We start from the raw sequence: 23,749 nt of genomic DNA, 5'->3' as shown, positions 1-23,749 counted from the left end.
TTGGTATATTTTAAAAGTGGTCTAGATAACTTTCAATTTTTTTAAAAAACATAAACCCATTACTTTTTTTCTTAATACTATTATCCTTGTTTTCAAACAAAAATATTTTTTTTTAAAAGATTGCAATCCATGTTTCCAAACACTCCAAACTTTTTAATAGTCCTATTTAAGTCTCCAAACACTCCAATTTTGTACTTGAGTTTTAATAAGATAGATTTGTGAGGACTGATGCTTGGTTACATTGTGCAGTGGCGGACAGAGAATATTTTTACCGTTATCATAAATATATTACTTATTTATTTATTTATAATTATTAAAATTTAATATTTTTTTAAAAAAAAATCAAGAAAACATAATTAACAGCATAAAGATATATATATATATAATATTTAAAATACTGTTGCCATATAATAATGATTTTTAAAACTTAAAGTTAGTGGTGAAAATAAATATAAAAAAACCTTAGTAGATTATCAAATCAGAATATCATTTACATATAATAACTACAATCATATAAAATATAAACTCAGAATAAATAAGAAATTATTAAAAATATTATTACGTGTCATATTAATAATGTTACTGAAATATTTTGTAACAAAAATAGAAATTTGAGTAAAATTAGATATGTAGGTCCAAACTAAAACAAAGTTAAATTGTTAAAATCCAATTAAATGATAAAAATAATTTTGGGCTTAAGGTTTTAACAAAAGCTAAAACGGGTTTAAATTGTAAGCCGAAAAAGAAAAAAAATGAAAACTGGTGTTAGGGTAGAATCAAATCTAAATTTTTTGGGGGTGTCAACAGGAGGATCAGACCAACATAAATAGCTAAAACGGTTGTAATTGCTTACAATAAAAAAAATTTATTGGTTTAACCGGTGTCAGTTGACACCCCTACCTCCTATGTGGGTCCGCCACTGACATTGTGGCATCTGAGAGTACATTCTTGCCTTTGGATAATGACTAGTTGATCATATGATAGTTGAATAGATCATAATATGAACATTGTGTCGATTTATCTGAATTAATGTTAGCCTATTAGTCTCATTCCAAAATTTTTTTTTATCTATTTTCGTTGTGTAGGCAGTACTGGTCCAGAGTAAAAATATGCCTAAAGCAAAATTACAAAAATGATATCCCTAGATAAGATCGAACCCACCATCTTGTAGAGACATACAGGTTCTCTAGCCACTACACTAATAAGACATTACCAATTTTGGCGCCCCAAATTTGGTTATAATATTTGGTGCCCGAAGCCTATGCTTCACGGGCTTTAGCCCAGGGCCGGACCTGTGCGTAGGAACAATGCAGTCAAACTGGATAGTAGTCACAATGAACCATTCATATTGGATCTCACATGCAGCTTGTAGATGCATATTTGATCTCATATGCATGGAGTATATCTTGTTTCATGTATTTTTATCAGAATTTTGCCAATCGCAATATCATGATATAATTTGAGATTAAGGTGTGAGGGATTACAACGTTGACCAAACCCACTAACCAGTTTAGTTATTTACTTGTCTATGTTTCTTTGTCTGTATACACATCTTCTATCATGAGTCATCCTCACTCCTAAGGGTCTCTATGAATGATATATGTTTCAAATATTTGTAGTCAGTGTTTTGTGAAAGCCGTGTATATTCCCGCCGAAACCGCAAAAAAACGCCAAAACCGAAAAACGTATTTTCTCGCCAAAACCGGGAAAACACATTTTCCGCCAAACCCGGAAAAACGCTTTTTCCGCCAAAACTGGAAAAACGCATTTTCCCGCCGAAACCGCAAAAAAAAATATTTTCCGCCAGAAACGCAAAAAATGCACTTTTCCCGTCAAAAACGCCAAAAATGCACATTTCCGCCAAAACCGCAAAATGCATTTTTCCGCTAAAATCGCGAAAAAAAAAATTTCCCGTCAAACCCGCAAAACGCACTTTTTCGTCAAAAACACATTTTCCGCCAAAACCGCAAAACGTACTTTTACCGCCAAACTGCAAAAATGTATTTTCCGCCAAACCCATAAAAACGTATTTTCCGCCAAAACCGTAATAATGCTATTTTTCCGTCGAAATATAAAAAATATATATTTTAATCATTTTATTAACAAGTCTCCTGGATGCAGATGCAAGTTAAAAAAAACGAACATAGTTGCATTAAGATGATTCATCTGGATGCATGGACGAAATGAAAAAACGAACAACACCCAGATGAAGCATCTGGATAAGACATCTAAATGGACCATCTGGATGCATCTTCCAGATGAAGCATCTGGATAAGACATCTAAATGGACCATCTGGAAGCATCTGGATAAGACATCTAAATGGACCATCTGGATGCATCTTCCAGTCATATATTATTTGCAGTCTTAGACCAGCTGCAACGCGGGATATTAGCTATTTCTTAGCGCTAATTCTTATGCATTAAAAATAAAATAATAATTAAACTTGACGTTACGCTGAGGTTGAATCCTTAGTGAAGGATTTATTTGTGGTTGATCCTTGATGCGCTGGCAACGTCTGATTGGATCGGGAAATGGATGTGTTTTGTGAGGGGAAGAGAAGCCGAAGCCATCAAAAGATTTCGAGTTTCTGAGCTGTATGATGCAGCCGGTAACAGCCGAATCAGATCCACAGTACATCGGAATCCGCCGAATTCTTCTCCCCCGGAAGTCCGAATCCGGCGCCATCTCTCGTCGCTATGTGAGCTCTCTCTCTCTCTCTCTCTCTCTTTAACCTCTCACTTCAAACCGTTGAGCTTGCTATCTGATTGTTGTTTCGTTGAAGGATTTGAGATGCAATGGCAAAGGATATGTAACGAATCTCGCTTCTCTCCTTCTTCTTCTTCCTCCTCTTTTGCGTGTAGTCTATCTCTTCCTCTGAAACTCTGTTTTTCCTCCGATCAAACTCCAGCGGTGAAATCTTCAGGCTTTCCTTTCTACAGTCCAAGCCCTTTGCCTAGCCTATTCAAACCCTCGGCGGCGAGCGCGAGCTCAACGCCTCTCCGCATCTTCAAGAGACCTTTCCCCCCTCCTTCCCCTGCTAAGCACATACGCGCTTTCCTCGCGCGTTGCAACGGCTCCACCAACAAGCCCAACAAGGTCACGATCCCAGGGAACAGTGGTCGATGGTTACCTTCACCAGGTCCACTCTCCCATCAGTTTGAAGCAGAGAGCTTCAGTTCTAGTAGAGTAAGTAGACTTGCTTGCAATATTCAGTTTCTTGTAACTATAGAGTAAGTAGAGTAAGTAAACTTTTTTTTTTATTCATTCATAGGATTTACGGAGTGCTAATCAGGTTTCGAGCCGGAGATTGAGTTTTAGCTCGAGTTTCAGTGATGGTGATCATTCCTTTCGCCGTGGTGGTGGTGGTTTTGAACATGCTTATTCTTTCGTGGGAATGCATTGCATCTTCGACCAATGCAAATCTTCTGGTATTTTCTTACATCTTCTTTTGGATTTAATCGACTTAGTTTGTGATTTTCCTTCACTCTTGTGTAGTTACTGTTCTGAAGTTTGGCCATATGAGTTCTGATCTACTTGCATATGGAGCATCAGATGGGACCTTAACTGTTTGTAGTCTCTCGCAAGAGCCTTCTGTCCTCAAGCAGTTGACAGGCCACTCAAAAGATGTCACATGTTCGATTCACTCGTATTGTTTCCTTTTGTCTTTTTTTTTTCCTGTATCTTGGGTAAACACCTGCCTGCTTCTTTGAATTCATGGCTTGTTTTGAGTTGGAAATTGTAAAGAAATTATATGTAATAGATAGATCAGCTATGGATTCCATATTGAGTAACACCATTGGACATACATTTTAGAGTCAAATCCTTAACTATTTAAAAAGCAAAAAAAAATCTATTATATTCCTAAGGACTCCAATGGTGGGTAACACCATTGGAGTTGCTCTTATACATTTGTTTCTTAAATCCGTTGATACTTTTATTTTCCTTTATCTTCATATCTGTACAAAAGACTAAAAACCCGTAGCTTTTAGTTTACGCAACAATTAGATTAAACAGTCAATTTTTCTTTAGAAGGGTATGAAGAAATGTTCTTCTATGTCGGGTCTGTTGATGTGTACTGTTGCTTCTGTGATGTCTCCATGACTCCATGGTATGTTGTTCTGTTACCGTCCGCATTAGCTTATAGAAAACAGGAAAAATCAGTTATTTAGCACTTTAATATGGATATAAAGATAGCATAGAAGAGAAAAGTAAAAGACTTTCCATCTTCCACAAAGTGTTGCAGAACAAATTGTGAACACAACACCGACCACACATAAAAGCCTATTCTGGAACAAAATGCAGCTGCTTAGATCTCCACTTATGCTTTACTTTGAAACGCTCAACACCAAAGATCAACTGTTGCTCGTGGTACAATATTCCCAGTAGGAAAATTGGCATAATTTGATTTGTGTGATTTCCCCTTCTATGATACGTTTTAGCTATCTAGAACTCGATGAACAATGTAATGCTTCTTTATTACCAACGAGAGAATCGATTACAGCTTTGAGTATGAACTAAGCAAATCTCTCATGACGAACTAGCTCAGATCATCAGTCGCATGATAAGTACAGACTCATATCGTCTATAACAAACAACATCAAAGCATAATCCTCACTTCGCCCAACTCGGCTTCTTATACTAAGCTCACTTTCAACAGAAACAATCTAACTGCAAATTCTCTCCTTCTCTCAGAGTCTTTGCTTTACTCTTCCTCCTTTGAACATCCAACGGCCCTTGCCACGTCATCCTTTTCCACTACTTCCTGCCCTTTGTTTCTTCGATATAGTAAGCCGTCTTATACCTATCATCCTACTCAAATGCTTAAATTGAATCTTATGTCGCACTGGTCTGAGCTGAGTACTAGAGCACATGTATTGCTTTCCCTCCCTATTAATGAGTTGACATATATATTTGACATGACGACCCCCTGCATATTCATGTGTTTGTACTTGAAGTGCCAGTATTTTAATTTTCTTTGCTTCTTCCACCGATGATGAATCTGTTGCAGAGTGTATATAGCAACCACTTCAGTAGTATTGTCAATCTTGTGTGAGCCTCCTCAATATCTGCTTTCCACAACAAACTCACCACAAATATTGGCTTAAACTTGTTCTCATTTCCAAGAATTCAAAATCCTTTGTTTGGCTGAGAACTGATCAGCCTTTTTCTGAAATTGTCAGCAATTCTCCTGCCTAAACTTATTTCTCCATTTCATCACTGAAAATCTCTCGTTGATCCTGATTTTTATTGTCTTGCCTCGGTTTGAACTCTGCACCTCAACAAGCATGCATAGCACACAGTCTACATCCAAGCTAACTCGCGTTATTTTTTCTGTCAATCACAGTGAGCTCTTTGACACAGTTTTAAATATGAACATGAATAGAGAAACACATGCTTTATAAGATCTTTTTGTGTAACGAATTATATTTTTCCTTTTAAGCTTCTTTTTCACCTTAAAGAGACGGCAATAACTTTGTAAAGACGTCTTGAGAGGAGTTGAAAGATCTTATTGGGTCCAATGGAATATTAAATTTGTTGCCACTGGCCAACTTGCTTCACCTCTCAATCTCTGTGGCCCAACCTTTGACTAAACTATCTGGTCTAAATATCCCACGCAGTTTGAATTGAAATACAGGAACTATAATTGGCTAAATTTTGAATTTTGTATCGGTATTACTATTTCCTTTTGTTTCTTGAATCTTGTTCCTTTTTTTTCATATGGTCGGTCCAACCCGCAGGCATTAAATGCTCCGTTGCTTTACATGTTCTTCAACTTGCAAGTGGTTCTGACTATGTGCATCTCTATGTTTTGTTTTATTGCATATTCTTTGGGATTCGGCAAGTTCTACTTGTAATATTTGTAAATATGTTATGGACTCTTGTCAAGAATAATACTACTAAGTACTGAACAAAAATTTAGATCAAAATGGCCATAAACCCCTGTGTTTCTAGACCTTTGTCTTAACCATATGGACGGACCACAATACAGAATAGAAAACAGCCAATTAACAAGAAGACAACGCAATTTTTTTCCTTCGAAAATTATATTATACCAAACTCCACTTGTCTAGTTCTTCACGTAGGCCTCGATCAAGTTTTGATAGAATGCAAATAATGTAATCTAATACGACTACTTTATGTAATATTTCAAAGAACAAGAAGCAGAAGTACTGCGGCCATCTTTTTATGGTGAATTTTGAGAATGTGAACGCATTTGGTAGGCCTAATATGGGATTCAATGGTCTGGTTCTTCACATGAATGGGCTTTAACACTTAAGTGGAAAACAACAGCAGCAGACAAGAGAACATGTCTCTCGGCTATACCTTGAATCACTTCACACTACACACACTCGAATCTCCACTAGGATATCATATAGATCGTATGACATCTGTTAAAATTTTGACAATATATATATATATATATATATATATATATTACTTTAACCGCTTCAAATTCGCTTCTGATATTAGTAAACCGGCGTTAGAATTTTATAATACTACTACGGTTTTAATTATTTGTTTACTTACTCTACGTAAAATGGAGTATTAACTTCAAATTCTAAAAAGGAGATTTTGTTTATCATAAGACTTCTCATTACATGATGCTATTAGAAAGATTTATGCAAAGTACGAAATAACAATGGAAAAGATGGGGAATTACCAGTTCAAAAAAAAAAAAAAAAAAAAAAGATGGGGAATTACAGTTGATAAAAAAAATATTGTTAATATAAACATTATAAACACTTCGTATATTCTGCCTCCTCATGCTGAGACGAGCAAATAACGAAAATGCTGGGCCAAAAATCCTTAAAGCGACACTGACATTTTTTATCTTAAATAAAGTACTTAACCAGCCACAACTAAAATTAAACAGAGCTATTCTCGCGCTCCAGCGTCCAGCCCATCAGAACCGTCCACGTCAATGAACGAAAAGACAAGCACACGGTGTAGATGCGTCCACGTCATCATCATCGTCACAAAAATCTCAGAACCAGTAAAAATCGATTTTTTTAATTAATCAAGCTCGAAGAAATTGTCGACATCCCATGGAGTTGCATCGAAATCTCCATTCAACCGGAACGAGAACTCTTCCGGTTCGTCATCTTCTCTCCGGTTCGAAACCGGTTTACGGATTCCGATTTCGTCCACAAACAACGGCTCCGGAGGAAACTCAGAATCCCAGAAACACTCGCCGGCGAGAGAAAACTCCGGCAACGAGTACGGATCCGGAAACAATCCCGCCACGTCAGGCTTCACCTCCGCCGTTTCCTCTTTGACGTTGAACCGAAGAACAGACGTCGGAGAACAGAGGCTCTGGCTCCCGGAATCACACCCGGAGACCGTTTTAAGATCGATAACCGGCGTTGTTTCCTCCGGCGAAGGAGGAGGAGTAAGAAAATTAGTCAGAGCGTTGTGACCTTTAAGACGAATCGCGGCTCGGTCGTAAGCAACGGCGGCTTCCTCCGCCGTGGCGAAAGTCCCTAACCAAATCCGAGTACGGCTCGCGGAGTCCCTTATCTCCGCCGCGAAGGATCCCCACCGCCTCTGCCTCACGCCTCTGTACTTTATAGGATTCGCTGACACGTCAGCCTTAGCCTTTCTCTCGCCGCCGCCGCCTTTCTTCTCCGCCTTGCATCTAGCTTTTCTCGGGGGTTTGGTTTCGCCGAATCTAATCTCCTCCACGTACCGTTTCACTCTAGGAGTCGGAGAAGCCTTGTCGTTTTCTTCTTCGCCGCTGGATGAGTCAGTGGCGAAAGGGTCGGTGAAAGAGATTCGGACCACTCTCGGAGAGCCGTTGGATGGTTTAGCTGGCACGGGTTTGACCGTACAGTGTTCCGTGAACTTTACTCTTCTTGTTCCTCTCTCCATCTCTCTATCGCTCTAAACTAAAGATGATTTTTTTTTTAACTGTGATGAATCGTAGAGAGAAAGAAAAGAGATGAGTCAAAATGTTAAAGAAGGAAGACTCGCCGTTTCTTAGGAACATTGTTTACTTAAATATATAAGTCATGACATTTATTATTTCCATATTCTCCTTTTACTTTTATGGCCATTTTTATTTAATGTGATTTTTGGAATATTTACTGTTTTCTAAAATTGTGTCTTTTTGTTTAACTGTAGAGAGATATTAATGCGGTATTCAAACCGGTTTAGCAGTATTCTTTTTTTTGTTCAAACCGGTTTAGCAGTATTCATAATAGAGGAAGTTACTCTTTTTACTCATGAACTAAAATAAAATTAAAAAAAACTCATTACAATTGTATACTGAATTTTTGTAGTATTATGGTTTATAAACCGAAAGAGATGTTAAACCGGAAATTACATCGGTCTTTGTATTAGGGAAATTAACGCGGTTCGTGACCCACTGGGGACTCCAAAACGGCTTTCCGCATCTCAGATTGAGACGTTATATCTCTGACACGTGTTAGTTACCGTATCGAGAGTGGAGCTTTTGTCCTACCTTAATAGCTTGGTCTCCAAGCCATTTTAAGTCTTCCACGCCAATAACTCATGCGCCAGTCTGTGGGACCTTCTCGTGTGAGATTGATTAGTCACGAGGATGTCACTCACCAATAAATTTTAATGCTAATGACTAATGAGTCTATTGATGTGTTTAAAAAGAGAGTAATGGTAGTAGTAGGGGGGTTCAATCCGGATATCGGTTCGGTTTCGGTTCGGTTTTTTTCGGTTTTCGGTATTTCGGTTAGTAAAATATAACTATCATTCTAAATCCATATTTACTTCGGTTCAGTTCGGTTTATATACCGTCGGTTTTCGGTTTATTCGGTTTTATACCAAAAAACATAATTATTTTGTTTGAGATCATATTATATGAATCTTAGAGTCATATTGTCAACACAGTCATTTATTAAAAATATATTACATGTTCAAATAAATGAACAAAAAAGTAAAAATGCTTCTACCATCAAATAAAATAATCAAATCTATAACTAAAATCAAAGCTTGAAATTTTGAAAATAAAAATATGAAACAAAACAGAAACATGAAAGAAAAGTTTTTCCACTCTTCCATATTTAGTGTTCATTAAAGTCATGCTTTTTCAATTGAAAATTTTCCATTAATTATTGTCCATCAAATTTATAATCTTCATATTAATTTAGTGAAGACTAAAATAAATCAAAAAGATCAAAAAAAGACTTAGAAAATAAGATGTCTGAATTGCGATGTATTGTTATTTAGTTATAGTTCAAGTGTTTTACAAATTAAGGTTTTTTATTACTATAAAATTATGGTAATAGTTATTAACACAAATTTAACTTATGTAACAAATAGATTTTCATGTATTGTTATAAAATAGATACATATTTACATGTTTCTACTTTTAATCGGTTTTGTTCGGTTTATTCGGTTTAAACGGTTATATACCAAACCATATCCAAATCCTACGGTTTTATAAAATTATATCCATTCGGTTTATATGGTATATACCAAAACCAAACCATATTGTCTATTTCGGTTCGGTTCGGTTCGGTACGGTTCGGTTTTACCATATTGAACAGCCCTAGGTAGTAGTCTCGGGTCAATTTGAAACGTCATTTTAAAACTGTTTGAACCAATTATCTTTCGCTTGGAGGGCAAGTCACTGCCACCCTCTAATATTTAGTTATTTACTAATGTCTCTTGTCGGAAACAGGAAAAAAAGTAAACTACATTAGATTTTCCTTTTAAGTTTTGAATTTTTAAATGAGCTTTGACTAGAATTGGTCGGGCAAAACAGAATCATTAGAAAAAGAAGATTCATAATCTAATTGATAAAATTGCAAATTAAATTAACTTAATTACTAAAACAATAGTAATATTCTACTACTTACATTACATGTGATTTCAAATTCTTTTGTCTGTTTTATAGTTGGTGTTCGTCTTGTACTCCTGGCAAGATCAATACAATATAACACAGCCAAATGATATAATATGCTATATATGGAACAATAAATTGCATGGCGTTCGTTAGGTGTCGTGAAATCTCATTTTGTGTGCTTTTACTGCATATACAGAGGAAGGAGAAAACTTTATTAATCATTTCATCATCCTCCGTCACGAGCCCGTCATTTTCATAAGTATATGTTACCACTTTCACTTCAACAACTGCAGGCTGCAGCAGGGCACACGTATGTCCTGACACGTTGGTATCAATATCATTATTATTAGCAATGAATCTATATATATCAAGACATAGACCTTATGTGAAATAAAAGGTAAGCGTTATTCAAACAGAGTCTTGAATCTTGATGGACTCAAATCTAACACCATAGTGAAGTAGTTATACGTTTTAGCAGTTCACAACCTTTGTTCTTTACACCCAAAAAAGCCATTGTTCTACTTTTTATCTTCTTTAGTAGCCAAACTCAGAACAATTTCTTATAAAATAGTAGGGGTGTTCAATCCGGATATCGGTTCGGTTTTGGTTCGGTTTTTTTCGGTTTTCGGTATTTCGGTTAGTAAAATATAACTACCATTCTAAATCCATATTTACTTCGGTTCGGTTCGGTTTATATACCGTCGGTTTTCGGTTTATTCGGTTTTATACCAAAAAACATAATTATTTTGTTTGAGATCATATTATATGAATTTTAGAATCATATTGTCAACACAATCATTTATTAAAAATATATTACATGTTCAAATAAATGAACAAAAAAGTAAAAATGCTTCTACCATCAAATAAAATAATCAAATCTATAACTAAAATCAAAGCTTGAAATTTTGAAAATAAAAATTTGAAACAAAACAGAAACATGAAAGAAAAGTTTTTCCACTCTTCCATATTTAGTGTTTATTAAAGTCATGTTTTTTCAATTGAAAATTTTCCATTAATTATTGTCCATCAAATTTATAATCTTCATATTAATTTATTGAAGACTAAAATAATCAAAAAGATCAAAAAAAGACTAAGAAAATAAGATGTCTGAATTGCGATGTATTGTTATTTAGTTATAGTTCAAGTGTTTTACAAATTAAGGTTTTTTATTACTATAAAATTATGTTAATAGTTATTAACACAAATTTAACTTATGTAACAAATAGATTTTCATGTATTGTTATAAAATAGATACATATTTACATGTTTCTACTTTTAATCGGTTTTTTCGGTTTATTCGGTTTAATCGGTTATATACCAAACCATATCCAAATCCTACGGTTTTTATAAAATTATATCCATTCGGTTTATATGGTATATACCAAAACCAAACCATATTGTCTATTTCGGTTCGGTTCGGTTCGGTACAGTTCGGTTTTACCATATTGAACAGCCCTATAAAATAGATTAAAACCCAGGCAAGTACGTAGCCACAACTACAACCAAGCAAGATTTTTTCCTTAAAAAAAAAAAACTACAACCAAACAGTCCTTAATTAGCTCCCAAACACTATTTAACATCATTTTACACTTTGTTGGGGGTGGTCAACCGCTGGATTGCATATGATTGACAATAGTCATAGAGATAATACAGAGAAGGGCCCATACGCAGGGCCAAGAGCCCAAGACTACATGTAGCTTTAATTTACACATATACCCTTAAAATCATAATTAATTCACAAAAAGATACCCCAAAAGCTCTAACCTTAGGTTTCCCACTCATTCAGAGTTCGATCCTCCTCTCGTCGACGCCGTCCCTTAAACCTCCGACGTATCCTCGCCGCAAATTTCAGCTTAGGTATAACTCCTCTCTTTCTCTCTCCGCTTAATTCAGATTTTTGTTTGGTTCTCTGTTTCGGAAAACACTAAAGTTTCGAACTTGTGCTGTCTCTGTCTTTAGTAACATAAAGTTTCGAACTTGTTCTGTCTTTTCAGTCACATCTCTAGATTCAGAGCTCACAGCAATGGAGTACGTAAACCCAGAAGGTCTACGATTAGATGGTCGCCGATTCAATGAGGTATCTTTGCATCTTTACTCCTTGTCTCTGTTAGCAGCCTTCACAAGTTGATGGCTTTTGTAATAGATGAGGCAAATCGTAGCTGAGGTTGGAGTGGTTTCAAAGGCTGATGGGTAAACACAGTTCTTACTCTTATCTTCATCTCAGTTCTAACTTGGCACTTACATGAATATAAAAACTCCAACTTTATGTTTTGTCTTGTTGTTCTTGTCTAGCTCTGCTGTTTTCGAGATGGGTAATACAAAAGTAATTGCAGCTGTTTATGGCCCTAGAGAGGTATTCATTCTCTATGATTGATTGATGATTGCCCTTTTATTGTATGAGTAAGTGAATTAAGATTATGTGTCTTTGCTCTCTTAGATTCAAAACAAGAGCCAACAAAAGAATGGTCATGCATTGGTATGTGTATATGTTTTGATCTTCTTGTGTATATTCTTCTTGGTAAAAAAGCTTTGTGAATTTTAAATGCTTCTCTCTAACTTTTGGTAGGTGCTTTGTGAGTATAGTATGGCTCATTTTAGTACTGGTGATCGCAGAAGACAGAAAAACGACAGGTTTACACACTTACTACATATCTAAAAGACTTACTGTTCTTGCAATTAGTCATAAAAATTGAATTCTTGTGTGTATTATGGTATGGTCAGGCGATCAACAGAGCTATCTCTTGTCATCCGTCAGACAATGGAAGCTTGCATATTAACCGAACTGTTGCCCCATTCACAGGTTTACCTTTTATATTCATGGCAAGAATCTGTTGCCAGTCCTATATTGGGTCTTGATGGATTGTTTCTATTCTGCAGATTGACATTTTCCTTCAGGTTCTACAAGCTGATGGAGGTAGCTGTGAACCCCTCTTTGTTTCTTCAATCTCTGGATCTGTTTCATTAACGTTGTGTAGTGGTAACCAGGAACAAGATCAGCTTGTATCAATGCTGCGACGTTAGCTCTTGCAGACGCTGGGATTCCAATGCGTGATCTCGCTGTTTCCTGCAGTGCTGGATACTTAAACAGCACTCCACTTCTTGATCTCAACTATGTGGAAGATAGCGCTGGAGGAGCTGATGTAACTGTCGGCATTCTACCTAAACTAGACAAAGTGACACTCCTTCAGGTTTCATATCATCACACTTCTCTTACATCCGCAATCAAATTTGATTTGCTGACGGTTTATGTTCAAAATGTGTAGATGGATGCAAAGTTACCGATGGAAACATTTGAAACGGTCTTTGCCTTGGCTTCTGAAGGTTGCAAGGCGATTGCAGAGAGAGTACGCGAGGTAAACAAATGGTGTTCTGAATCTTTTAAACAACATTAAAGAGCATTCTTTGTTTTCTAAATCTTTTGTTCTGCTTTTTATTTTATTTTGAAGGTACTTCAAGAAAACACCAAACAGCTAGAGTATCGCCGAGCTGCATAAACTTCAGAGCTTTCTAGCTATAGTTAAAAACGATTATGTACCAAGATTTTTTTGTCAATTGAGTTCGTTAACTTTTGCTGCTAGTAATGCAAACTCAAAGTTAGTATGTTTTGGTTAATATGTGAATCTGAAAGCTAAGACTGAACACTTAATGTTTCATCTATTCATACACTAGCCATTGCCAAGAGAAAAAACATAGGCTTTTTGTTTGTCACACTACATCAAGTCTGGTCTGAGAATTCACCAGCTTATAAACAACCCTACTGAGAAATGAGAGAACAAACATGCAATTAAACTAGAAACAGCGATGACTTTGCTTTTCCAATGTTGCAGTACAAAAAAACTGCAGAGACCTTTGCAATGGAATAAGCATAATATTCTTTAAGGATGAGATTCTAAAAGAATCAGAATCCTTTGCTCTGTAGTTCAAGTTGATCAAAGCAGAAACTGGATTTAACAGCAGTTAACATAAGCTTGCCGGTCCATTCTTCTCCTGGCTTTAAAGTGATTGGTCTCTCTAGTGCTGCACCGTCCACACAAAGCATGCTTTTGTACTCATCGTCTCCAAAATCCGTCATGGTTTTCGATTTCTTCTCCCATGGATTCCATACCACTGCAACATCATCACCATCATAACTAATGAAACCCATATCATGTTTAAAGAAAAAGCTAGTAATCAACTGTCTGATTCTTTACCGGTGTCTGGTAGTCCTTCTTTTCCGATAACATATGTTCTTTTCCGTTCATGGTCGAGAACTGCTACCACTTTGGGAGATCTAAGGTAAGTCCTGTCTATCTGAAACCAAAATAGAAACATTCTGCTGTGAGTTAAAACTGAAAAGATACTTGTTCTTAGCTATCAATGTTTTGCATGATCATCTTTACCTCAGACTCAAAGGTTATAGCGTCGCCTTGTTCAGTCAAAAGCTCTCTTTTGCTGAGGTTGTCCAAGTAGTCCAGTGTCTCCAACCCTTCAACCCTCACTTCACTGTTAACCAATAAAAACTGATGAATGATTCACCAAACACACAGAATCTTTTACTGTCTTTTGTAACGAGTTGAAAGTACCTTATGTCTGAGACAGAGAGGTAGGTATGATAAGCGAATGAGAAGCTAAAGGGCTTGCCATTGATGTTTCTAACACGAGAAATCAATGTTAAGTCTCCATCTATGGCAAGTGAAACCCTGAGACGGAACTCAAAACTGCAAATGGAAACACACACATACATTAGGATCTGTAAAGAGAAAGAAAATAAAAGGCAAATGATGATGCTTTCTTACCTGTGAGGCCATTGCTTCAAGTCCTCTTCTGATGATTTGAGAAGAAGATCAACAAAAGATCTTCCAAAGGATTCGTTAGAGGCAAGAGGAGGTGGGTTCTCATCGATAACCCAGACTTTGTTCCTTGCAAACCCATGTTGATCCAGTGATCCACAATCTCCAAACTTCAATCACAAAAACAAACAAAGTCAAATACAATGTTCAAAATAAAAAGAGACAACAATGAGAGAGCAGTAAAGTTACCTGAGGATAACAAATCTGGATCCCTCCACGCATTGATTTTGGGTGTTTGAAGATAGCCTAACACAAGTTTACATAGTTAAAAATCAGATCTTTATGCTTCTTTCGTTGATGGGTTTGGTCTATAATCACATACCTTGTTGCTAGTGAAAAGAAGCTCTTCGCCTTGGTCATTCCTCCACGAAATCACTTGCCCTCCATGTAAGCTAATCTGCAAAATCAAACCCACAACACATTCATCTTAAAAATCTCGACTTTGAGAGAGAGAGAGACAAGAGGAAGAGGTTGAAGAAGGAAAAAGTTGAAACCTTTGCTGAAGCTCCGTGTGGGTTACGGAGAAGGACTTGGTCAATGCCATTCCAATCTTTGGTTATCTCAGTAGCTGCTTTATCCTCCCACACTGCTGCGTAATGACCCATTTCTTCTTCTTCTCTCTCTCTCTCGCTCAGAAAGTTTTACTTGTTCTAAGTTTGAAAATCTCAAGAATTTTCCGACAAGTTGTGTCTGAATCCACAGCCCAAAGAAAGGAGCAAGACGACAAAATAGCTTTTTTTCTTTCTCTCTCTCTTTCTCTCACAGGAAACTCATGACCACGACTGTGATTAGATCTGGAAATCTACTGTTTTGCTCTCATTAAGTACTCTCCACTCAAAGCAAAAATAAAATAAAATAAAGGATAGAGAGAAAGAAGGCAACAACACTTGGCGATAGAATGAGCAAAACACCTATCTTAGATTCTTATTAGTAATTATCACCACCACTGGTTAATTTCATTTATTTGTATATTATGGGATAATATTAATAAATTTTCAGGTTTAGTTTTATATGGTAAAGAGCAAAAAAAAAAGAACAAGTTTGAGGATAGTGATGAATTCCAATAAAAGAACAAAAAAAACGCCAAGAACAGATTAAGGAAACACTTTGATGAACTTGAGAGTTAATAATATACTAAATATTGTTATGGAATAAAAGATATGTAAGAGAAGAGGAGAGAGAGATCTGTGATGGGGTTTATAGGAGTCTTCAGGAGGAGGAGGCTACGTGCATTGCTTCACATAGACATGTCGGAAACAGAAATGAACTTTCCTCAGTACATAGAAGAACGTCTTTTAATATTAACTTGAGAATTATTATTATACAGTATTAAACACCATTTATGTGTGTTAATAATGCCCAGCCTGTTTTATAATTAAATAGGAAGATACATACAAACATAAGTTTTGAGGGTTAGAGGAGACGAATGATACCATAATTAGCGGCCAGATTCTTTGGTTCATGCACGAGGATAGTCAGAGAGAAAGAAACCAACAAAAAAACTATTGATCTTTCTCTAGCAACAGTCGATGACACCGTACCACGTGTGCGGTATCTAATCACCGGTCAGTTCTTCTATTTGTACTTATTTGAGAGAATTTTTTAAACGTCCAAACATGAACAAAACGCATGGCTCATATGGAGAATCAGGTCTGTTCCAATCCTAAGTAGATACTTAAATTACTCTTATCCAAAGTGATATGACCTCACCTACTTCGTAATGTATCTTATGTCACAAAGCTAACAATAACTTTTATTTAGGGACAGTCACATTAATACTTCGGTTGACATTTTCAAACAAATTAAAGAAAATAATTAAAATACATTTATTTTTTTAACAATTATAACTATTTAACCAATAATGCTTGAGACAAATATTTTTTTTTTGTAAAATCAATGCATTTTGCAATTAATATAAATTTTAAACATAAATAGATTATATTAAGATTGTAAAATGACACTGATTATAAAAGAGGAGATGGATTGTATATTTTAAAAATAACAATTGAAATTTTGAAATGGTTGCAAGTCCCATTGGGCTCTCTCTGTTAGGTTCCAACCCTCTCTTCCTTACATTAGCAAACGAGCCTCCTTACATTAGCAAACGAGCCTCGTCTACTAAAGAGAATTATGAAGACTGAAGACGCAAATTGCATAGAAGAACCAGCTTTACTATTTAATATTGCACATTATTTTTTGATCTTCCACAACTTCGTTCATAATACAAATCAAAGCCTAACAATCTTACTGAAAAGTCATTTACTAAAACCATGCCAAGAGTAAACCGTCAAGGCATGTACATCCTTCTTAAACGTCCCTCGTTCTAGAAAAGTTTCTTTAGAACCTTAAAGACTCTTTATAAAGCTCTCTAGTCTTCGTCAAGCCTTACATAAGAAACAAGAGTTGGTTAGAGAGAAAAAGACAACAAGTAGCTAAAAGATAAGAAAAAGGTCACTGAGGAGGAGGATCAGTAGACCTTTTGATGGTAAGCTCAGCTCTGAGATGGAGTATGCCATTGATGAAGTAAAGACTATCCTCCGCAATAAAAGACGTCCATGGGATCCCAAACAAGTTTCTGTACCCAACTGCTTTCCCTCCTGTGAAGGTGTAGTTCCCTTTGTACTTGCTTATGAACTCCTCCGATGGCTTTGACCTCGCCGAGAACTCGTAGTCCACTCCAAAACTCACCGACCCTTTCTCCTGCATCCCGAGAAACAGTCCAAAACAGTGGAAAGAGCTCTGCTGGTCCATGTTGCAATGCGCCGAGAGGAAGAAGCCTTGACCGCCTAAGTGAAAGGCCTGAGAATAGACTCTCCCCGAGGGGAACAGCCCTGCACATTCTTCTCTTTTAAGGTCCAGGTAGACCACGCACTGCGGCCTAGGAAGCTCGAACTCGACGACTTTAACGGGTCTGTATTTGTAAGCTCTCTCTATGAGGCGTCGGTTCACTGAGGCTGATTCTTCCGCGGCTAGGCTGCGTTGCCTGTGTGGGGCTTCCGCCTTGAAGAAAAGCGCTTCTAGAACGAGCTTTGATGCTATCTCGTGGTCGAAGTCGCTGCAAGTCAGTACCTTCTTCAGCTTCCGGCATGTCATGAATGGGAAGCGGATGGATAGCGCGAGGCGTGACCCGAGAATCTCTCTTCGCTCCTCCAACGAAGGGTACTGCGCTCTTGCCCATTTCAATATGAAATCATAAACTGCATCCTCTGATGCAATCTGGAGATCGTCGCTTGATAAGATCGCCTCGATTCCTGCCAATGGTAGAGACATAACCTCCTCCTGAAACCTGAAAAATAACCATGGCTTCTAAGAATCAACCCACTCATCATCATTGTTATGTCGTTTTGCGGTCTTACTTGGTGATGTCTTTGTAGCGAGCAGCAAGGAACTGTTTTGCAGCATCGGTTAAAGGCTGAACAGCTTTAGCCATCAGAACACTAGATGGAAGCTCGAGATAGAGCAGCGCAGACTCGGGAGTCATAGGCATGTTGCGGAGAAGCCTGCTGCAGTACCTCATGCAAGAGGCGACCTCAAATTTATCAGCAGCCATGAGCACATCTAACAAAGCAGGTGCGGTGGCGACAGATACCACATTGCTATACATGAAGTTTAAAAGCTCCATCAAAGCAGCTTCCTCTGCCACACACAAAGATACGCATGTAAATCAAAAGCCATGTATTACGAGGAAGTAACACACAACAAAGCAACAAACATAACCTATCTGTGTCTAGTACAAACTAAACTAACATTCAGATATGTACACATGAATAACATTACCTGAAGCATTGATTCGAAGAGTGACATGCCTTTGCTCAGATTCCCTCATGCCGTTGGAGAACAACTATTAACATTTTCAGAAGAAACAAAAGTGAGACACAAACACAAACACATGGACAAGACACTACTACCATCAAAAGGAAGCATTGATTGATTGATAACCTTGTAAAAGAAAGGGCTTTTGGCAGCTAAGATAGGAGAGCTAATATGAAGTTCAATAACCCTAACAACTTTAGAACAATCCATCCCCCAGCTTGGCTCACTAGTTGTATCCTCTTCATCACCTATTAAACCAAAACCAAAACCCCATAAGCTCCACTTCCTCTAACAATACTCTCTCAAAAAGGATGTAGCTTTAGTACTTACTACCTGATAAAGACTCTTCAATCATTGCCTCACCTTCATCATCAAGATTATCACCACCAGGACACCCATCCATATCAGGCTGCTCATCCGTCAAAATCTGCTCCTCAGGACACGCCACAATGTCCGAAATAGTAACTGCAAAAAAAAAACCGAATCAAAACACACTTCTCTTAATAAAAAGGCTTCACCTTTGAAGAAAAGGGCAAAAGGGTAAATAAATTACCAGATTCCTTTTTGATATCTTCTCTTCTCCTCTTGCGATGACGAGCCCAATCGGCGATGCTCGTGCACCCTTCGACGTCGGACCTGGAATCAGATGGATTACCCATGATCTCGATCCGGAGCAATCGATCGGAGAAGTTGCTGTCGTTGAAGGCGAATCCGAAGTCGCCTTCGGAGGAGGAGCCGTGGCGGGAGAAATCGGAGTCCATCTGGGTTTTGGGGTCGAAGAGATCCGTGTTTTCACCACCTCTCATAACCCTCTAACGGAGGAATCCGTGAAAGGGTGAGATGAAATGAAGAAACTTGATGATCGTAGACGAAGTTTTAGAGAGAGAGAGAGAGCTGAAAAGGGCTTTCAGGTGAGAGACGAGAGGATACGAGAGGAAGAGACTATTCCTATATACAGTCTGTCTTCTTCCTATCTTATCTTTCTACTAACCGGTTCGGTTATTTTACTTAACCGATCTCCGGTTTTCTCTCTTGAGTCAATGCTGCTTATAGATATTTTGAATTTTGTCTAGGTGTCAGATACTAAACTAAAGTATATAAGTTTAGTGAACCTAAAACCTATATAGGTAAGCTATAAGGTAAACAAAAACTAACTAACAAAAGTGGGCAACTTCACTTGCATACAATGGATGGATTACAAAATGGTCTTTTTAAAAAAAAATTGTTTTATAGAGTTCATAGAACAATTTAGAGCTTAAGTAATTCATATCTACATAAAGATTCTGATGTATTATCTCTCTCTCACACATTAGATACAACTTTTAATATAAATCATCTTTAAAGACAAGAGAGTAGCAGGTTTTGGAGGAGCGTGTTCTTTTTGTTTTGTTTTACAGGTATTCGTTAGAATACTGTTGTTGGTTTAGGCATGTTCGGTTTTACCTGAGTGGGCTTGGAAGACGGACATATGATGCTTCGGCTGCGTGCGGTTATTTTTAGCATTATATTTTACTCAAATTTAGAATGGAGAACTCCAACAAACCAAGTTTGACTTTGAAGTCAATGGAAACTTGTGGTGGTAAAGGTTTGGTGAAGATTGTATACTAGTTGTGGGTGAGCTGGAATGTTTGGTTTTGATGAGATCCATAGCAACTGGTGGTTACTAATCTCCAAAATGTTTAGAGCAATTGAAAAGTCATATTAGCACTGAGATATATAAAGAGATTGTCACATTAAAGCAGAGTTGTATGAGAAGAACATCAATCTGATGTTTTATCATTGGAATGATCTTCAGATGGCTCAATACTTTACTCTCATTACGGTTTCACATATGATTTGCTACTATAGCTTACTTTAGTAAAATTATGTCTCTTTCACATATATTCAGATTAGTTTGTGTATTCGTGGATCCAGTAATATCTTCATGCTATATAAAGATTGTTACGTTACCTTCAACATGGCTGACACTGAGCTAAAACTCACCAAACATTTTGTTTTAGACACCAAAATTTATAAATATTGTATATAGAAGTTTTAGTGCATAATTTTTTTGTTAATATACAGAAATGGTTTATGAACAAAAATATTTATTCTTTAGACATCTAAATACATAAAACTGGATCTGACCATATTGTGAAATTTTTATGTGTTTTGTCTTAAATCATCACATCAAAGCCAACTTGTTTTAGTCTTCTTCTTTCGATTTGATGTTTTAGGTCTCTACTGATTTGATGGGTCGGAGTAAATAATATGCTAATTCAAATTTAAGCAGATTATCAAAGCTATTAAAACCTGAAATAACTGGCATTAGAAAATTATAAAAATGCAACAACAAAGACTATTTTAAATAGCTTGTTGTCCATCACTTGTAAACCTAACACTGCCAAACCTGACAAATCCCATCACCAAACTAGGTCCAGTTTCAACTCAAGTACAAAAAAGACATAAAATCTTAAAACAATTTACAGCTAGATATCTACAATGAATACACCTTAATCTTAAAACAAAGGTTTATCTTATCCACCAGGAACAGCAACAAGACAACCTCCAGTTTTCAGTACAATGAGAATCATGAGATATTGTGGGCAGCCAGCCATAAGGGCCACATGTTAGTAAGGATTCGATTGACTAAATTAAAACTATATGGGTCTCTTTTGAGAATTCTATGATTAATAAAGAACCAGACTGTAAATAACAATATTCTTGAATAACATTACCCGTATTATCTGTGCAAAAACAAACCCAAAAAAGGCCAACACTTTCTTTAGCTATGGAGCGATCTCGAGTCTTGGTTCAAAGCAGAACCCAGTAAACAGCTGAAGAGGGAACTTCTTGGACACAGGACACTTCTGAGACCACTTCCAACACTTTAACTTCATGTCGAAAGTCAAAAGCGCAGGAGATCCATAGCTCTGAACATAAACCATATCATCACTGCCACTACTAGCGAAAACATCATCCAACTCACCAAAGCCTTGGAAGAATCTCTGAGGCATCCTCGCCACTTCTTGCCACTCTCTCCCTCCTCCATTCAAACACCAAACACCAATCCCTTTGATGATGTCTGGTCTATCGTGTTTCCCTATCCCTCCAACGACCACAAGCTTCTCCTTGAGGTTCATCAATCTCCCACAGGTTAAAGAACACGGCATTGGTACAAAACTCCTCATCAAGACTCCGTTAGAGGATGATACCGACGATAAGTTCAAAGCAATCAAGCCGTGGCGATGATCAGACCCTCCTGTTGAGTAAATCAAGAAGTAAAGAACATTGCCGCAGATCACACTCTCGTCTCCTCCTCTCCATCCGGTTAAGACATCGGTCAAACGTGTTGTCCAAGTCATTGTCTCAGAGCTGTAGAGATGTACAGAGATCTCCCACTGGGAGAAATCTCCCTGAACTTGCTTCGACTTCACTACAGAAACAGAGTAGCTCTGTTTTGCTCTGTTCACAGAGGCAGACAACGCTGCGTAGTCTGTTGATCTGTGACCTGGCGGTTCGGTAAGCCTCCTCCACTGCTTGGTTATCGGATTCGAGACATAGATCTTGTTTCTACAGTCGTTATCCATGAAACAAACCAATCCACAAGAGGAAGCAACGAACCAGTTCGAACTCTCGATGCATGGGAGATCAAAACCGTACCATTTCTTGATAACCGGGTCGTAAGCATAACCGGATGGGTCGTCTGTGCTAGTGAACATGAAGTACCAGGGACTCTGAGGAGCAGAGTTGTTGTTGGAGAAGTTCGATAAGAATCTTTGAGAAGAGACAATCTCGTTCCATCTTTTGCAGACGGTGCCTGCTCTGAAGATGCTTGCAATGGGGAGAAAGGTGAGGATTCTCTCTAATAGATCGTTGGGGAGAAGAGAATCCATTGAAAAGGTTTGGACTTTGGTCTCATCATCGTCGCTATGGTCAGAGTATGATTCAGCTTCAGGGACATGTGTAGTGATGTAACTGTACGGATAAGTGGTCCAAGACGTTTCTGCTTCCATCCTTAAATCCACTGAAAACAATACATATTAATCAATCAAGTTATAACCTTTTTACACATCAAACACTGAAAACCATAACAATCCATTAGCAGAAGAACATTAAATAAATAAACACAACACACAGCCTCATCTAGTTAGATTCATTACACAACACAAATTGATTTGCTTTTATGAGACATGCATAGCAAAATCGAAAATGCAGACGAGAAATAATTTTTTGACATAGTCAAGTAAAGCAATAATACATGTTTAAGACAGAAACCAAAAGAGTGAAAAGCTTATGTCATTATTTCAACGTCAAGATTTCAACTTTGATGACAATTAATACAAAGATTAGATATTAGGTAAAGCGTTTAGTTCATTAAATATGAAATTAGGCTAAACCACGCTTACATCTATCGAACATCTGGTAACAGCATATACATCATTAAATTCCAAAACCCATCATCAATCAAAGATTACAACAGATCAATGAACCATCCCAACATTAAAAAAACAAGCAGAAAGTGACGGTAAGATCAAACAGAAACCCATCTCGATTTTTATTACATACCTTCGAACCGAGGGAGCTCGTGGGGTCTCTGAATTTTTAGAATTCTCGAGATTCAAACCGATAAAGTATCTGACTTTATTTAGATTTGCGAGTGGAAATGGCGCTTTTGTGGAGATTGGTTGATGAAAAGACTCGAAATGTTAGATTTTTCCTAAGAACAGCAGATGGAAATGAAATGGGTCTGTCAGGACAAGAGCGAGAGGTTAAGACAAATCTGGTTTGATAGACAGAAAGGGATAAGAAGAAGAGACGTTTCGGGTTCGATTATATAAATACGAATGAAACGGACAATGAGAAGGAGGAGGACAAAAGAGAGAGAGAGGAAGAAGAAGAAGACGACGACGACGTTTGCTCTTTGCTTCTTTTTATTTTCTTTTTGCCATTTTTGTTTTTGATGGGAAAAGAGTTTAAAATAAATTTGATCAAAAAAAGTTCAAGATAAATAAAAATTCGAATACAACATAGCGCATGAAAATAGTTTTAAAAAAGTATTTCACGAATACTACAAAACATAAAACAACGAAAAAAATAATTGTAACACCAATAATAATGCTGTCTTACTCATCAACCTATATGTTTTTTTTTTAGGGTTTTTAGTAATTAAACCCCTCAACTAAAGATGAATCGTAAAAAAAACCCTCAACTAAAAATCCAGTGAAATAAACCCTCAACTTTAGTTCCGTTAACATATGTTACCCTCCGTCTAAAAAACCGTGACGGAGGGTAACAAATGTTAAC

The 23,749-nt window shown here is 37.1% G+C and overlaps 6 protein-coding genes across 10 annotated transcripts; 2 read left to right on the top strand and 4 right to left on the bottom strand.

The window, feature by feature from the left end:
* The first annotated feature begins 2,522 nt into the window (after positions 1-2,522).
* Positions 2,523-3,861, top strand: LOC106355936. 2 transcript variants are annotated; one of them, XM_048735683.1, is made up of 4 exons: positions 2,528-2,699; positions 2,784-3,187; positions 3,273-3,429; positions 3,497-3,861. In XM_048735683.1, the coding sequence occupies exons 2-4, from the start codon at positions 2,792-2,794 to the stop codon at positions 3,709-3,711; spliced, it is 768 nt and encodes a 255-aa protein (XP_048591640.1). In that variant the 5' UTR covers positions 2,528-2,699; positions 2,784-2,791; the 3' UTR covers positions 3,712-3,861. The 2 variants fall into 2 exon arrangements, with proteins under 2 accessions (XP_048591639.1, XP_048591640.1); XM_048735682.1 differs by having other exon boundaries at positions 2,523-3,187.
* A 2,844-nt stretch (positions 3,862-6,705) lies between these two features.
* LOC106353280 (ethylene-responsive transcription factor CRF6-like) lies at positions 6,706-8,165 on the bottom strand. The gene has a single exon (XM_013793002.3). The coding sequence runs from the start codon at positions 7,868-7,870 to the stop codon at positions 7,016-7,018; it is 855 nt and encodes a 284-aa protein (XP_013648456.2). The 5' UTR covers positions 7,871-8,165; the 3' UTR covers positions 6,706-7,015.
* A 3,374-nt stretch (positions 8,166-11,539) lies between these two features.
* On the top strand, positions 11,540-13,486 carry LOC106353278 (exosome complex component RRP41 homolog). The gene is made up of 11 exons (XM_013793001.3): positions 11,540-11,678; positions 11,816-11,898; positions 11,965-12,011; positions 12,114-12,174; positions 12,259-12,297; positions 12,388-12,452; positions 12,543-12,621; positions 12,699-12,735; positions 12,807-13,009; positions 13,085-13,174; positions 13,268-13,486. Exons 2-11 carry the CDS (start codon positions 11,845-11,847, stop codon positions 13,313-13,315), a joined length of 723 nt encoding a protein of 240 aa, XP_013648455.1. The 5' UTR covers positions 11,540-11,678; positions 11,816-11,844; the 3' UTR covers positions 13,316-13,486.
* Positions 13,457-15,989, bottom strand: LOC106353277 (putative glucose-6-phosphate 1-epimerase). Its single transcript, XM_013793000.3, has 8 exons — positions 15,145-15,989; positions 14,973-15,047; positions 14,840-14,896; positions 14,597-14,760; positions 14,384-14,518; positions 14,201-14,303; positions 14,012-14,111; positions 13,457-13,928 (listed from the first exon to the last, which is right to left on the bottom strand). The coding sequence occupies exons 1-8, from the start codon at positions 15,253-15,255 to the stop codon at positions 13,720-13,722; spliced, it is 954 nt and encodes a 317-aa protein (XP_013648454.1). The 5' UTR covers positions 15,256-15,989; the 3' UTR covers positions 13,457-13,719.
* An 811-nt stretch (positions 15,990-16,800) lies between these two features.
* On the bottom strand, positions 16,801-19,412 carry LOC106353276 (BTB/POZ domain-containing protein POB1). 4 transcript variants are annotated; one of them, XM_013792997.3, is made up of 7 exons: positions 19,017-19,412; positions 18,797-18,928; positions 18,590-18,711; positions 18,428-18,491; positions 18,007-18,286; positions 17,127-17,936; positions 16,801-17,034 (listed from the first exon to the last, which is right to left on the bottom strand). In XM_013792997.3, the coding sequence occupies exons 1-7, from the start codon at positions 19,267-19,269 to the stop codon at positions 17,019-17,021; spliced, it is 1,677 nt and encodes a 558-aa protein (XP_013648451.2). In that variant the 5' UTR covers positions 19,270-19,412; the 3' UTR covers positions 16,801-17,018. The 4 variants fall into 4 exon arrangements, with proteins under 4 accessions (XP_013648451.2, XP_013648452.1, XP_013648453.2 ...); XM_013792998.3 differs by having other exon boundaries at positions 18,794-18,928; positions 19,017-19,399; XM_013792999.3 differs by having other exon boundaries at positions 18,827-18,928; positions 19,017-19,399.
* Positions 19,413-21,070: 1,658 nt separating this feature from the next.
* Positions 21,071-23,385, bottom strand: LOC106353275 (F-box/kelch-repeat protein At3g61590). The gene is made up of 2 exons (XM_013792995.3): positions 23,012-23,385; positions 21,071-22,469 (listed from the first exon to the last, which is right to left on the bottom strand). The coding sequence occupies exon 2, from the start codon at positions 22,456-22,458 to the stop codon at positions 21,232-21,234; it is 1,227 nt and encodes a 408-aa protein (XP_013648449.2). The 5' UTR covers positions 22,459-22,469; positions 23,012-23,385; the 3' UTR covers positions 21,071-21,231.
* Between the last annotated feature and the right edge of the window lie 364 nt (positions 23,386-23,749).

Source organism: Brassica napus, chromosome A7 (assembly GCF_020379485.1).
Source record: "Brassica napus cultivar Da-Ae chromosome A7, Da-Ae, whole genome shotgun sequence".
In the NCBI taxonomy this organism is placed as follows: domain Eukaryota; kingdom Viridiplantae; phylum Streptophyta; class Magnoliopsida; order Brassicales; family Brassicaceae; genus Brassica; species Brassica napus.
The sequence above is the reverse complement of the archived record's forward strand: the minus strand, read 5'-3'. Positions and strand labels throughout refer to the sequence as shown.

Coding starts and splice junctions, on each gene's coding strand:
- LOC106353275 (XM_013792995.3), bottom strand. CDS start 22,458: ATGGAAGCAGAAACGTCTTGGACCACTTATCCGTACAGTTACATCACT.
- LOC106353280 (XM_013793002.3), bottom strand. CDS start 7,870: ATGGAGAGAGGAACAAGAAGAGTAAAGTTCACGGAACACTGTACGGTC.
- LOC106355936 (XM_048735682.1), top strand. CDS start 2,537: ATGTGTTTTGTGAGGGGAAGAGAAGCCGAAGCCATCAAAAGATTTCGA. Junction 3,188..3,272: donor AGAGCTTCAGTTCTAGTAGA/GTAAGTAGACTT, acceptor ATTCATTCATAG/GATTTACGGAGTGCTAATCA. Junction 3,430..3,496: donor CGACCAATGCAAATCTTCTG/GTATTTTCTTAC, acceptor ACTCTTGTGTAG/TTACTGTTCTGAAGTTTGGC.
- LOC106353276 (XM_013792996.3), bottom strand. CDS start 19,269: ATGAGAGGTGGTGAAAACACGGATCTCTTCGACCCCAAAACCCAGATG. Junction 18,929..19,016: donor AGATATCAAAAAGGAATCTG/GTAATTTATTTA, acceptor TTTTTTTTGCAG/TTACTATTTCGGACATTGTG. Junction 17,937..18,006: donor CGCTACAAAGACATCACCAA/GTAAGACCGCAA, acceptor GTTATTTTTCAG/GTTTCAGGAGGAGGTTATGT.
- LOC106353277 (XM_013793000.3), bottom strand. CDS start 15,255: ATGGGTCATTACGCAGCAGTGTGGGAGGATAAAGCAGCTACTGAGATA. Junction 14,519..14,596: donor TTGAAGCAATGGCCTCACAG/GTAAGAAAGCAT, acceptor TTCCATTTGCAG/TTTTGAGTTCCGTCTCAGGG. Junction 13,929..14,011: donor AGAAGGACTACCAGACACCG/GTAAAGAATCAG, acceptor ATGATGTTGCAG/TGGTATGGAATCCATGGGAG.
- LOC106353278 (XM_013793001.3), top strand. CDS start 11,845: ATGGAGTACGTAAACCCAGAAGGTCTACGATTAGATGGTCGCCGATTC. Junction 12,453..12,542: donor AGAAGACAGAAAAACGACAG/GTTTACACACTT, acceptor TGGTATGGTCAG/GCGATCAACAGAGCTATCTC. Junction 12,736..12,806: donor GGTTCTACAAGCTGATGGAG/GTAGCTGTGAAC, acceptor AGTGGTAACCAG/GAACAAGATCAGCTTGTATC.